Source organism: Artemia sp. Qi Xiang Cuo, unplaced genomic scaffold, assembly GCF_049724085.1.
Source record: "Artemia sp. Qi Xiang Cuo unplaced genomic scaffold, ASM4972408v1 HiC_scaffold_3070, whole genome shotgun sequence".
Taxonomy (NCBI): domain Eukaryota; kingdom Metazoa; phylum Arthropoda; class Branchiopoda; order Anostraca; family Artemiidae; genus Artemia; species Artemia sp. Qi Xiang Cuo.
This window is the reverse complement of record NW_028300465.1, coordinates 102921-115718: the sequence shown is the minus strand read 5'-3', so window position 1 is coordinate 115718 and position 12798 is coordinate 102921. Positions and strand designations below refer to the sequence as shown.

At 35.6% G+C, this 12798-nt stretch overlaps 1 protein-coding gene across 1 annotated transcript in view; it reads right to left on the bottom strand.

Annotated features, from left to right (window-relative positions):
• Positions 1 to 11987, bottom strand: part of LOC148938632 (neprilysin-1-like) — a gene marked incomplete at its 3' end in the record, with an annotated part of 53255 nt that extends 41268 nt beyond the window's left edge. Inside the window, exon 1 of the mRNA XM_089107652.1 lies at positions 11965 to 11987. Coding sequence (XP_088963778.1) covers positions 11965 to 11972 — 8 coding nt within the window. The remainder of the gene's footprint in view (positions 1 to 11964) is intronic.
• Positions 11988 to 12798: the final 811 nt, after the last annotated feature.

Below are 12798 nucleotides of genomic sequence, written 5' to 3'. Positions count from 1 at the left end.
CAATATACGATACGTTGATTGGTGATTGGTTATACACCGCAACGGCGCGTACATAGTGAGAGAGACATGCAAAGTCGACATAGCTTTATTTCATTTTTTTAAGGTTAATTTAGACGAGGTTACGGGCGCGCCCGTGACCTCGGCTAAATTAACCTTAAAAAATGAAATAAATCCATGTCGACTTTGCATGTCTCTCTCACTATGTATGAGCCGTCGCGGTGTGTAACCAATCACCAATCAAGTTATCGTACATTGAGCAACCTTCACTTTCTCTGATTGGTCCCAAAAAATGGATGTTGTCTAAAAAACCAGTCTGGGTGTTGTCTAAAAAACCTGTCTGGTTCAAAACGTGGAGTTTTCGTACTGCTCACTTTTTTGCAATGTGTAGGAACCAGTGGGGAATCCCCGGTCTGAAAACCCAAACAGCTAATTAACTATTCTAATTCATGATTTCAGGCACGTAAAACCACAAAATACTAAAGTTAACTTCTCAAATAATAAACTCCAGGAAACAAACACCCACGAAAACCTAAAAAACCTAGGTCTGAAAATCCCCAAACAGCCAATTAAATATTCTAATTCATGATTTCAGGCAAGTCAAACCATGAAATACTAAAGTTAACTTCTCAAATAATAAATCCCAGGAACCTAACACCCACGAAAATCTAAAAAACTAGGTATGAAAAACCAAACAGCTAATTAACTATTCTAATTCATGATTTCAGGCACGTAAAACCACAAAATACTAAATTTAACATCTCAAATAATAAACTCCAGGAGACAAACCTCCACGAAAACCTAAAAAACATAGGTCTGAAAATCCCCAAACAGCTAATTAAATATTCTAATTCATGATTTCAGGCCAGTCAAACCATGAAATACTAAAGTTAACTTCTCAGATAATAAATCCCAGGAACCTAACACCCATGAAAATCTAAAAAACTATGTTGGAAAACCCAAACAGCTAATTAAATATTCTAATTCATGATTTCAGGCACGTAAAACCACAAAATACTAAAGTTAACTTCTCAAATAATAAACCCCAGGAGTGTAACACACGATTAAACCTTCAACAACTATTTCTAAACATTAACAAACAAACGATTAAATATTCTAATTTATGATTTCAGGCAAGTGAAACTTTGCAATACTAAAGTTAACTTCTTAAATAATAAATCCATGGAGTATAACACCAATAAACATCTAAAAAACTAGGTCTGCCCTTCCCTCTCCTGCCCCTCAGAAATGGAGGAACGAAGGACCTCTGAGCCTGCCCCATGAGGCATATCCCGTTTATTTTCGATTCTGAGTATTTTTGGTTTTCACTCTGAAATTGACTCCCCCTCCCCCTCCCCAGCCCTCAGAAATTTGGGAACAAAGGGCCTCTGAGCCTTCCCCTTGATACAGATCTCATTTATTTTCGATTCTGAGTATTTTTGGTTTTCCCTCCAAAATTGACCCCCCCTCTCCTGCCCTCAGAAATGGGGGAACGAAGGGCCTCTGAGCCTTCCCCTTGAGGCAGATCTAATTTATTTTCGATTCTGAGTATTTTTGGTTTTCCCTCCAAAATTGACCCCCCACCTCTCCTGCCCCTCAGAAATGGAGGAACGAAGGGTTTTTGAGCCTTCCCCTTGAGGCAGACCCCGTTTATTTTCGATTCTGAGTATTTTTGGTTTTCCCTCCAAAATTGACCCTCAACCGCATTTAACTAATCCCCATGTAACTGGATCCGCATGTAACTGAACCCCCATGCAACTGAATCCTCGTGCAACTCAACTCCCGCGCAACTCAAGCCTCATTTAACTAAACCCCCGTGCCACTGACTCCCCCCATGTAACTGAACCCCTGTATAACCGAAACCCCATACAACTGAACCCACGTGCTACTGAACCCTCGTGCGACTCGACTCCATTTAACTAAAACAATCTGTCATCGCCCCCACCCCCCCCCCCCATCCCCCCAAAAAAAAATACTTTTCAGACGTTTCTTGTTAAAACTTTATTTTCAACTAATTCATTTGGTTTTTTTTCACAAGCAATTCGTACCACAGTACAGCACTATGAAAATTAAATTGATTTTGAAATTCGTTCATTCTTAGAGAAACTGCAAAAGTTTCATGGGGGTCATCTTTTAGCGTATTTTAAGTTTAAATGAAAAGTATTCAATGAAAATTAAATTTGATTTTGAAATTCATTCATTTTTATAGAAACTGCAATAGTTTCACGGGAACCATCTTTTAGTGTATTTTAAGTTTAAATGAAAAGTATTCAATGAAAATTAAGTTTGATTTTGAAAATCGTTCATTTTTGTAGAAACTGCAATAGTTTCACGAGAACCATCTTTTAGCGTATTTTAAGTTTAAATGAAAAGTATTCAATGAAAATTAAATTTGATTTTGAAAATCGTTCCAGATCATGCTTTATTTTCGATTCTGAGTATTTTTGGTTTTCTCTCCAAAATTGACTCCCCCCTCCCCCTCCCCTGCCCTCAGAAATGGGGGAACGAAGGGCCTCTGAGCCTTCCCCTTGCGGCAGATCTCTGTACGGGGGGGGGGCTTCGTATAAGGGTGATTACTCCATGCCCAAACTAAGCCCAGATACCCCAGTTCCCCTAAATAAGCATCAATAGACGAAATGAACCAAGTGAGAGAGATATATTTATAAAATCCTGATTATCGTAATAAAATATACAAGACAACACAGGTATAAGAAAAACTAAGATTTTATTATTAAAGAAGAGAACCTTCTAATTAATAGTTATTTCATATAAATTCAATTTTCAATAATTATTATTCATAATCGAAGATCAATTCTTCTTCTATAATTGCATGAAGTAAAGTTTTTATTATTATTTAAGGAAAGCAAGCATAATAATTAGCATATTCAGACTAATATGTTCCTGCTTAAAGGAAATTAATAATAATATCAAAGAGTGTGATATATATGTATATATATACCCATTTACTAAGATTTTATCATAATAAGATTAAGAAGGAGAAAGGAACATATCAGACTTACATTGTGCATGCATACAAAAAGCTTGCGCCAAGCCAAAACCCCAACTCATTCTATGGTCAATCTCATGCTATATAAAAGGATATGTTCTGTCAACAAACGTATCTAAATTCAAACCTTCTAAGAAAGGGTGTATTGCAAAATACGGAAACTGTGTTAAAAAGAGAAAGGGTTACAAAAGTAGTTCATCAGAAATATACTCTGAAAGAACATTGGCTTAAGCCGGATTCGACCAAATTCATAGCAACTTGATATTAAATCTAAAATTAGAAGGACATTTCTTACAAATCCGACCTTGTAATATAAGCTTGCGTAAATGTTTTTAAAGATATTATTATGCTGATATCTTCAAATAACTATAGAAAACTATTATGGTCTTCCCACTCAATGGCGCTGGCCTTTACACGGATAAATCACGAGACAAGAAACAGAGAAACACAGAATTAAATACATAATTGGTATACAGCAATAGAAAATCAATTGAACTTTAGGCTGCAATGCTATTGAATGAGTAAGTGACCAAGAAATTGTAAGACCATTAATAGACAGAAGATTATCAGCAGAAGGTAGCTTCTGTTCACTAGCCTTTAATGATTTAATAATATTTTATCATTTGCGGTACTGGGTCTATTTTCCTCACATCTACGATCGTGCCTTATCGTGTCATTAAGGAACGCATAACCTTTTTTACAACACGATTCCCTTTTCTTTTCTTCAAGGCCATTTAACAGAATAAGGACAACGAACGACTATCATTTTTCTTATAAGTAAAAGGCTCAATTATTACATACATTGTTATATTAATTGGTGCTTAAAAGTTAATAGAAACTCAGTAACTAGGGAAGAATCACACATAACCCAAACATCAAGCTAAAACATAACCAAACCATCTATCACAACTAAATCCGTCACCGTCTTTCTAAGTTAAGTACTAGCTACATCTATTCCGTTGGGCTAAGGGCAAGAGAAGAAAGCAAGAAAAGATCAATTCTAATGAATTGCAATTTTATATTTTTATTCAGTGACCATACTCAGTTGACCAGTTCACTCTTAATTTGGAATCAAACTTCTCGTCTTATGTATTTGTGGTTTCCTAATAATATTGGAATCCTTTTGCTACAATAGCATAATTAACTAAATTAAATTATCCGTCAATTCCCAAACAAAAATGCAATTTAGTCATTTACTTTTTTTCTCAGAGGTTTAAATAAATGTATATATGTATATGCATATTTTTTTTTCTGTTTATTATTTACGCGGTACACAATTAAAAATTACCAACAAATTCCTTAATAACGAAGGCCTTATTTTCAAAAACACAAAACTGTCGAGTTTTCACAACGTTTTCTCGTAGCCGGTTTGGCTACTGAACAATAAATAATCATGAAATAATTTTAAGTTGCCTGGAATCATCACTCTAGGCAAACTTATCAAAATAGATGGTTAAGAGTGCGCTTTTTGGTTTAGCATAGAATGGTTATTCGGAGCACATTTTATTCTATACAGAACGTCATCAATCTTTTAATAACACTTGAATAATAGGAACGAACCATGAAGAGACTTTATCAAATATCATATTCTTTTTTTTTCAATATACATATCATCAAAATTAAAAATTCGGTAGACACTATGCTCTCCGCGGATTGGCCAGTCCTTCTGGTTCCCTGGTTCACACCAGGAATGTGGGGTCAGTATCCACTTATGACCTAGCGGGCTTATCAACTATGGAGCTCCTCCTTTGAGCACGGTTGTCTTTTGACACATTTGGCTCTTTCAATAAATCACTATTAAGTCTCGTCTCGGGATCCCGTAATTGTCCGTGGTTTAATTCCTCAGCTTGCAGACCTAAGTAATCTACATTAGGATTACTAATAAAAAAAATGCCCGCTGCTAAAATTTCTAGTTCGTTAAGAACCAGATATAAGGTCTGACTGCCGTCTATAATCTCTCGACTTGGCCTCGATAAAATATTAAGTATCATCTTAATCTCAGGAATATGTTTCATGCGTAAATAAAGGATTATCCATAATAAGTAATGACATCGGGTACATCTTTCTAGAGAAATCCCGATCTTTACATAAATATCTAAATTTTTAACATCCGCATAAATATTACACAATCTTCTCCAAATAATACTGAATCTGAGAGCTCTTCAGAGTTTTATATAAGCCGTATGGCTTCCTAACGATAGAAGACTGCTTGGAAAATGGTTTAGAGAAAACTCTACTAAAAGGAAAAACACACGACTCCCATCCTTCCGTCATCCTTTTCATGATAAAGAACAGCCCCGACTCCATTTTCAGAGGAGTCAACAAATAATTTAAAAATAGGAATATTTTCAGGCCCTTCTGTTCTTCTATAGCAACCAATTTGGATACTTGAGGTCTAATTTTGTCAGGCGACACGATATGTCTTAATGCTGGAATATGTTCTTTAAAACTTATGATTTAGAAGCTAATAACTAATTGTTGTGAGTTTTTAAACGCCTGAAAAATATCTTGACATGAAATAAACGCTCATTAGGTTAGGTTTTATTTAGTAAATATATCATTAAATAAATGAAAATGAAGGAACGGTTACTTTCTAGAAATAATTTATCCATGAAGCTAGTGAAAGTTTTTGGCCCAAATACACTTCCCTATGGTATTCTTGTGTAGCAATGGCTGAGGCCAGTTAAAGGTGATAAAAACTAAAGTAATTTTTGGTACCTTTCATCAATGGAAATTTGAAAAAAAAACACTGCGCATGTCAAATTCACTATAGAACATTCCTTTCGACAAATTTTTAAAATGTCAGAAGTTCAAGGAATTAGGAAGGCTGTCTTCCATGTTATTATTAATTGTACGTAAATTAATTAGAAATCGAATATTTTCTTTATTAAGAGTCTCATTTTTACTGACAGAATGTTTCCTTATAAGGAAAAGAGGAGAAGGGAAAAGATATGCCCTTTCCTCTACTATATTGGATTTCAGCATATAAATGTTCTTTTATCACAAAGCCATTTAATGAGTGATTCTAAACTGCTCAGGTAATTTAAATTATGTTTCAAGTGGTTCATCAAGGCTTAAAACCCGTTAAATTATTTTTACATCGGTCATACGCTTCTTTAGAAAAGCAATTGTCACTATTTAAGAGCAATTGAACTAGCTCTCGGAAAACAATTATTTTTGTACGTTTAAAGTTAAACGTAGTAAGAAATTCTTCATATTCTGGTTTTGGAACAATAATTAAATTATCGCCATCAATAATTGAGATATTTTCTGTAGTAACTAGCTTACAATCTATACTTTTTGAAATCACTAATACACCCCTATATGCTAATCCGTCATTAAACCTGCTTAATCCTAAGCCTTGGTTCAAAATTCTAACTTCCTTTCACGAAAGTGAAAGGGACTGTCTAGTCCTTCCATCTTTTTGAAATTTAGGAGTACGGCGAAAAGCAATTGTCAACTCCCAAAAATCCCCTAAAAGACTAAGTCTTATTTTACAATCTATCATTTTGAAATATTTGTGTAATATCAGCGCAATCCTTTTTTTTTTGCGAATAAATATTCTTATCCTCTCATATAATTTTTGTTCAAAGGCCTCTTATTTAAATAAATCAATAACTGAAAGGAGGCATGCACGCCCCGGAAAATTTTTAACAAAAGAATAGTAGCTCTCAAATTCTGGATTAATACGCATAAAAATAAAATCCTACGACCGGCTCATTATTTTCATTTCTAACTTGCATAATATGTTAAATGTTTTTGGTCGGTGAAATTTTATTAAGAAAAGCAGAGGTTTAATGAGCTTCTTTTTATAATGGACAATGGATAATGCTATAAGCTACATGTTGGAGTACTGGAGCTGGCGTAGCTCCTGTATTAAGATTAGAAGCTTGCCCAAGGGCTGAGGCTTCCGGTTTATCACTTTCCCGAGGTAGGGACATTACTTAAGGAGAAATTAATTATAGCTTACCAAACTTAAGCAACCAACTAATCCTGTTTGAGTGAACTGGAACCGAGGAAAAGGCAACTATCTATACTCGACCAACCAACAATTCCTTTATGAGGGTACCAAATTGAGCAATATCCAAATATTATTTGACTGTTTTTATTATTGCGGTTAGTCTTATTTTTATAAATCTAAAAAAAAAGCATAAACGTACAGGAAAGCAGTAAAGGTGAAGAAATATTAAAGGGATTCAATTAATTATGTTAATTTAAGTATTAATAAATAAACAAAAAGGATTTACAATCAAGATTCTGCTCCCTCAAAATTAATCGTAGCGTTAAAAATAGACGCTTTTAATGCAATTGACTAACATCGTGGTTCCGCTGCCCCCATTTTGTAAAAGGGGGGGCTCTGCTCCTGGGGATGACTCCATGTCCAAACACAGCCATGATACCCACGAACCCCTAAATAAGCCTCAATAGACGAAATGAACCAAGTGAGAGAGAAATCTTGATAAAATCCTAATTATCGTAATAAAATATACAAGACAACACAGGTATAAGAAAAACTAAGATTTTATTATTAAAGAAGAGAACTTTATAATTAATAGTTATTTCATATAAACTCAATGTTCAATAATTATGATTCATAATCGAAGATCAATTCTTGTTCTATAATTGCATGAAGTAAAGTTTTTATTATTATTTAAGGAAAGCAAGCATAATAATTAGCATATTAAGACTAATATGTTCCTGCTTAAAGGAATTTAATAATAATATTAAAGAATGGGATATATATGTATACATATATATATCCATTTACTAAGATTTTAACATAATAAAATTAAGAAAGAGCAAGGAACATATTAGACTTACATTCTGCATGCATACGAAAAGCTTGCGCAAAGCCAAAAACCCAACTCATTCTATGGTCAATCTCATGCTATATAAAAGGATATGTTCTGTCAACAAACGTATCTAAATTCAAACCTTCTAAGAAAGGGTGTATTGCAAAATAAGGAAACTGTCTTAAAAAGAGAGAGGGTTACAAAATTAGTTCATCAGAAATATACTCTGAAAGAACATTGGCTTAAGCCGGATTCGACCAAATTCATAGCAACTTGATATTAAATCTAAAATTAGAAGGACATTTCTTACATCTCATTTATTTTCGATTCTGAGTATTTTTGGTTTTCCCTCCAAAATTGACTCCCCCCTCCCCCTCCCCTGCCCGCAGAAATGGGGGGAACGAAGGGCCTCTGAGCCTTCCCCTTGAGGCAGATCTCATTTATTTTCGATTCTGAGTATTTTTGGTTTTCCCTCCAAAATTGACTCCCCTTCCCCCTCCCATGCCTTCAGAAATGGGGGAACGAAGAGCCTCTGAGCCTTCCCCTTGAGGCAGATCTCATTTATTTTCAATTCTGAGTATTTTTTGGTTTTCCCTCCAAAATTGACTCCTCCCTCCCCTCCCCTGCTCTCAGAAATGGGGGAACGAATGGGCCTCTGAGCCTTCCCCTTGTGGCAGATCCAATTTTTTTTCGATTCTGAGTATTTTTGGTTTTCCCTACATAATTGACTCCACCCCCTCCCCTGCACGCCGAAATGGGGGCACGAAGGGACTCTGAGCCGTCCCCATGAGGCAGATCTCATTTATTTTCTATTCTGAGTATTTTTGGTTTTCCCTCCAAAATTGACTCCCCCCTCCCCCTCCCCTGCTCTCAGAAATGCGGGAACAAATGGGCCTCTGAGCCTTCCCCTTGGGGCAGATCTAATTTATTTTCGATTCTGAGTATTTTTGGTTTTCCCTCCCAACTTGACCTCCCCCCCGCCCCTGCTCGCCGAAAATGGGGAACGAAGGGCCTCTGAGCCTTCCCCTTGAGGCAGATTCCCGTTTATTTTCGATTCTGAGTATTTTTGGTTTTCCCTCCAAAATTGACGCCCGCCCTCTCATGCCCCTCAGAAATGGAGGAACAAAGGGCCTCTGAGCCTTCCCCTTGAGGCAGATCGCCCCCTCCCCTGCCTTCAGAAAGGAGGGACTGACGGGCCTCTGAGCCTGCACCTGGCTGCATATCTCGTTTTTTTTTTCGATTCTGAGTATTTTTTTTTTTCCCTGAGACATTGTTTCCCCCTCCCCCTCCCCTGCCCACAGAAATGGGGGAACGAAGGGCTACTGAGCTTTCCCCTTGAGGCAGATCTCATTTATTTTTGATTCTGAGTATTTTTTAGATTTACATCCATAATTGACTCCCCCTCCCCCTCTCCGACCCTCCCCTGCCCTCAGAAATGGGAGAACGAAGGGAACGTTAGATCCGATTTTAAATTGACAATACTTTTCAAGCGTTACTTGTGTATTATACAGACCAAATCGGAGAAGTAAAGCAAGGTCAAGTCACAATGTCATTCTATCGTTACTTTTCAGACATTTCTTGTTAAAACTTTATTTTCAACTAATTCATCCGGGGTTTTTCACAAGCAATTCGTACTATCTTCACTCGTAATTGCGAATCCCCTTAACCCTTTATTAAGTTATAGGCAATACTGGTTTAGAAAAAAAACTAGAATAGTGACATAATTTCACTTTATCGACCCTCAAATTCCATTATGTGAGGGAGCTCTGAATCTCTTTGAAAAGGTGTAGAGCTTCTATAGAATAATGTAGAAATTGCTATGGCAGCAAGCAAAATGGTACCTCTTTCCCTATTCTTGTGTTTGTTGTGGTGCTATTGCAGGATGAACATTTTCGTATTGGACATTATTAAGATGCGTTTTTATCGTTTGTGAGTTTGCTTAGTTTTTTTCCTTTTCTTTGTGTTTTGTTTAGCTTATTTTAATTTTTTTTTCGTTGATAAGGTTTCCGGATATGAAGCCAAAATATTAGGAATTCTATTATTACTAGTTTTATTTTTTCCACTGTCTTATTTGAAATATCCTACCCGTTTCTCTTTATTTTCATTTCGTCTTATTAGTTAGGGGAGTAGATATTTTCGTGTGTTTGTGAACGGGGGGGGGGGGTCGGGAAACTGATGCTCCAAAAAGCGCAACTTAAAGCGAGGTCCATGAGAGGTCCTTCTTATCAAGGACAAGGGTCTGAATGACCCAGCAGGTCCGCTTATAGTTAGTATACCTCAGATTTAATTTGCTAAACAAACACCAATAGAAATTTTATTTTAAAAAGTTTTTTGTCGATGGAAGTAAAGGTCAATATCGAAACTCGAACGAACAATAATTATTATATATCTGTGGAGTCTGCCACCCCTCAAACCCCATCCTTCGTGCGAAATTTTGACTTTTGTATCTCAATGTTTTAAGAATGGATGTTTGAACACAGGAGAAGCGTCATAAAAAGTATTTTTCAATGATGAAAAAAAATTATTTCGGTTTTATCTTCTTCAGATAGTAAACTGTCGACCTTGAAACATGTTAAAAGGTAAAAGCATTTTCTATTACCCCCTGTCTATATTTATTGAATTCTAAAATACTTGATAGAAAGCAATAGTCAAACTATAAAGCAAAGAGTGTATTTAAGGGGGAGACAGCCCTGCGTACACAAAAGTTTATTTTTGTTTAAAGTTCTAACACTACTCCTTACTTTCAAGTGATAAAACTCTAGCTTTAGTCGTGGTCGTATTAAGGATTTTTTTTCGGTGGGGAGGGGGGGGGGCTCCAAAATGATTTTTCGGAGGCATTTTTAAAAAAAACTTTAAATTCACATCAAAAATTTGTTTACATTCATTTTTGTTACATTTTTACGAGTCAGAAAAAAATTTCGGGAGTGAGGGGGGGGGATCAAACTCCCTCCCCCCAAGATACGGCCTTGGCTGTAGTTATATCTAATTCCAGAAATGAGCTGAGCTATACAGTTGCCCAACTTGGCACATAATCCTACAGTAGTATCTCATCAAAACGAGGTGACATAATTTTACTCTTCCTTTTTTACTCTTATTTAGATACTGAGGGACATATGTCTTTCATACTCTGGCAATAAGCTCGTAAAACACCATTTTATTAAATACCCCATACCCATACCGTTGGTAAGTTAGAAACATATTGGACAATTCATTCATTTCCCATTAAATAGTTTGACTCCATACAATAAATTAACCACGCTTAGACTACCTCTAGCCTTCCCAACTTATGAGTTTGTATGTGAAGCACATTTAACTTAGTCCCCATCAGAAATCTGTCGGGTTTAAATTCACTCACTTCATCTAATCAAATAGTTCAGAAGTTCAAACATCCCTTGTTAGTCTCAAACTAATGCCACAGTGTTCCGGGGGTATTTAATATATCAATGCCTCTGCTAAATTCGAGATCTCACAGTTGGTTTTTACTTCCGGAAACTTCTCTCTCTCTTCTTCTTCTTGTCTCTAACTCCCTCTCTCCTGACCTTATCTCTGTCACTCCGTTATATCTGTACATTTCAAAGGATAAATACGCTAGTGTTCTTATTTTAAATTATCTCATTTTTTGTATTCCGAAATGTTTCAATCCAGCTTATCTTTTTTTTTCTTTTTTTTTAATAAGGAATTGTACCCAGTACGGATTTTTCTAATGTTCAAGGTGTTTATCTATGCATATTGGGAAAAAAACCAATTAGCTTATCATTAGTCGCCTTTAGAAAAATATCTAAATGTTTTTGAGTTGTTTTTCTTGCGTGTTCCCGAAAAATTGTATACCCTGAAAAACTAACCACTATTTATAATCTGTTTTGCAGGTAAATATTATCAATAACGAGTGGATGTCTAAGTTTGATGATCCTTTTTTACAGCTTCAATGTCACCTGTCTATATTGTTCTAAGGATAAATAAACTATGGAACCAGAGAATAGATCCAAAAGAAACTTCCATGAAATCCTCTTAACTCAGCGAAAGCTTACTCGTATACCTTGATGGTATTTGGTTTGGGATGATCCCTGTGGACTTGAACCAAGGAAAAAGTTACATTAAGCAAAAGACTTCTGACATTATAAAGTTTATCTTTTAATGCTATACTAATAGAAAAATATACTATCCTACCTCATCATTTTGAAAGAGAATCCAAAGACGGACTAAACATGGAAAGTTGAAAGAAAACTTATAATAGAACTTATCAGTTGATCTATCAATTATCTAACAACGTAATTTTCCAGTCACATGATTTACGAGAATTTAAAATCCTAAATCTTTTTTTTTTGTATGCAGGGAATTATTTTGATTTATTGTAAAAAAAAAAAAAAAATTAGGAATTAACTAAAACAAGTGGGCGTAACTCACCTTGCAGGAAACGGCGCAGTGTGTCGTATAAAATCACAGCCGTTCAAAGGTAAAAGTGCACATGCCCTTCTTATTATTCCAAGAAATCACTGTTCCATGTTTATGCCACTTACAAGTCTTATGATCTAAACCGGATTTACAGCGGAAGAAGACACTCGCTAATTACGGACACAAATTTATAAGATAAATAAAAGTGGGAGTTTCAAAAACCTTAGTCTTTGAATTAATTCTGCTCTCATTTTGCGTAGTTCTTCGTGCACGATCCACAAAGACTGTTCACACGTTGTCGTACCCAAAACGGAAAGACATATTTGATATATTCGTTACTGTGAATGTCCAAAATCTGGTTAATGCCGACATTCAACGGTGAATGTCCGAAATTCCTTTTTCTCTGCTTGGATTCAATTAGCTTTACGAATCAGTTTTTTTAGTCTTATGCAAGTTTTGATGGCAAAAGTTAAAATTGGGCTAGGTTATAAATCTCAAGAGATGGGTTAAAAACCTAACCTAACCTGTCACCATCAAACATTGCATAAAACTAAAAAAAGCTGACTGGCAACGCTGACTAAATACAAGGAGAAAAAAAAAAGTTTTTCC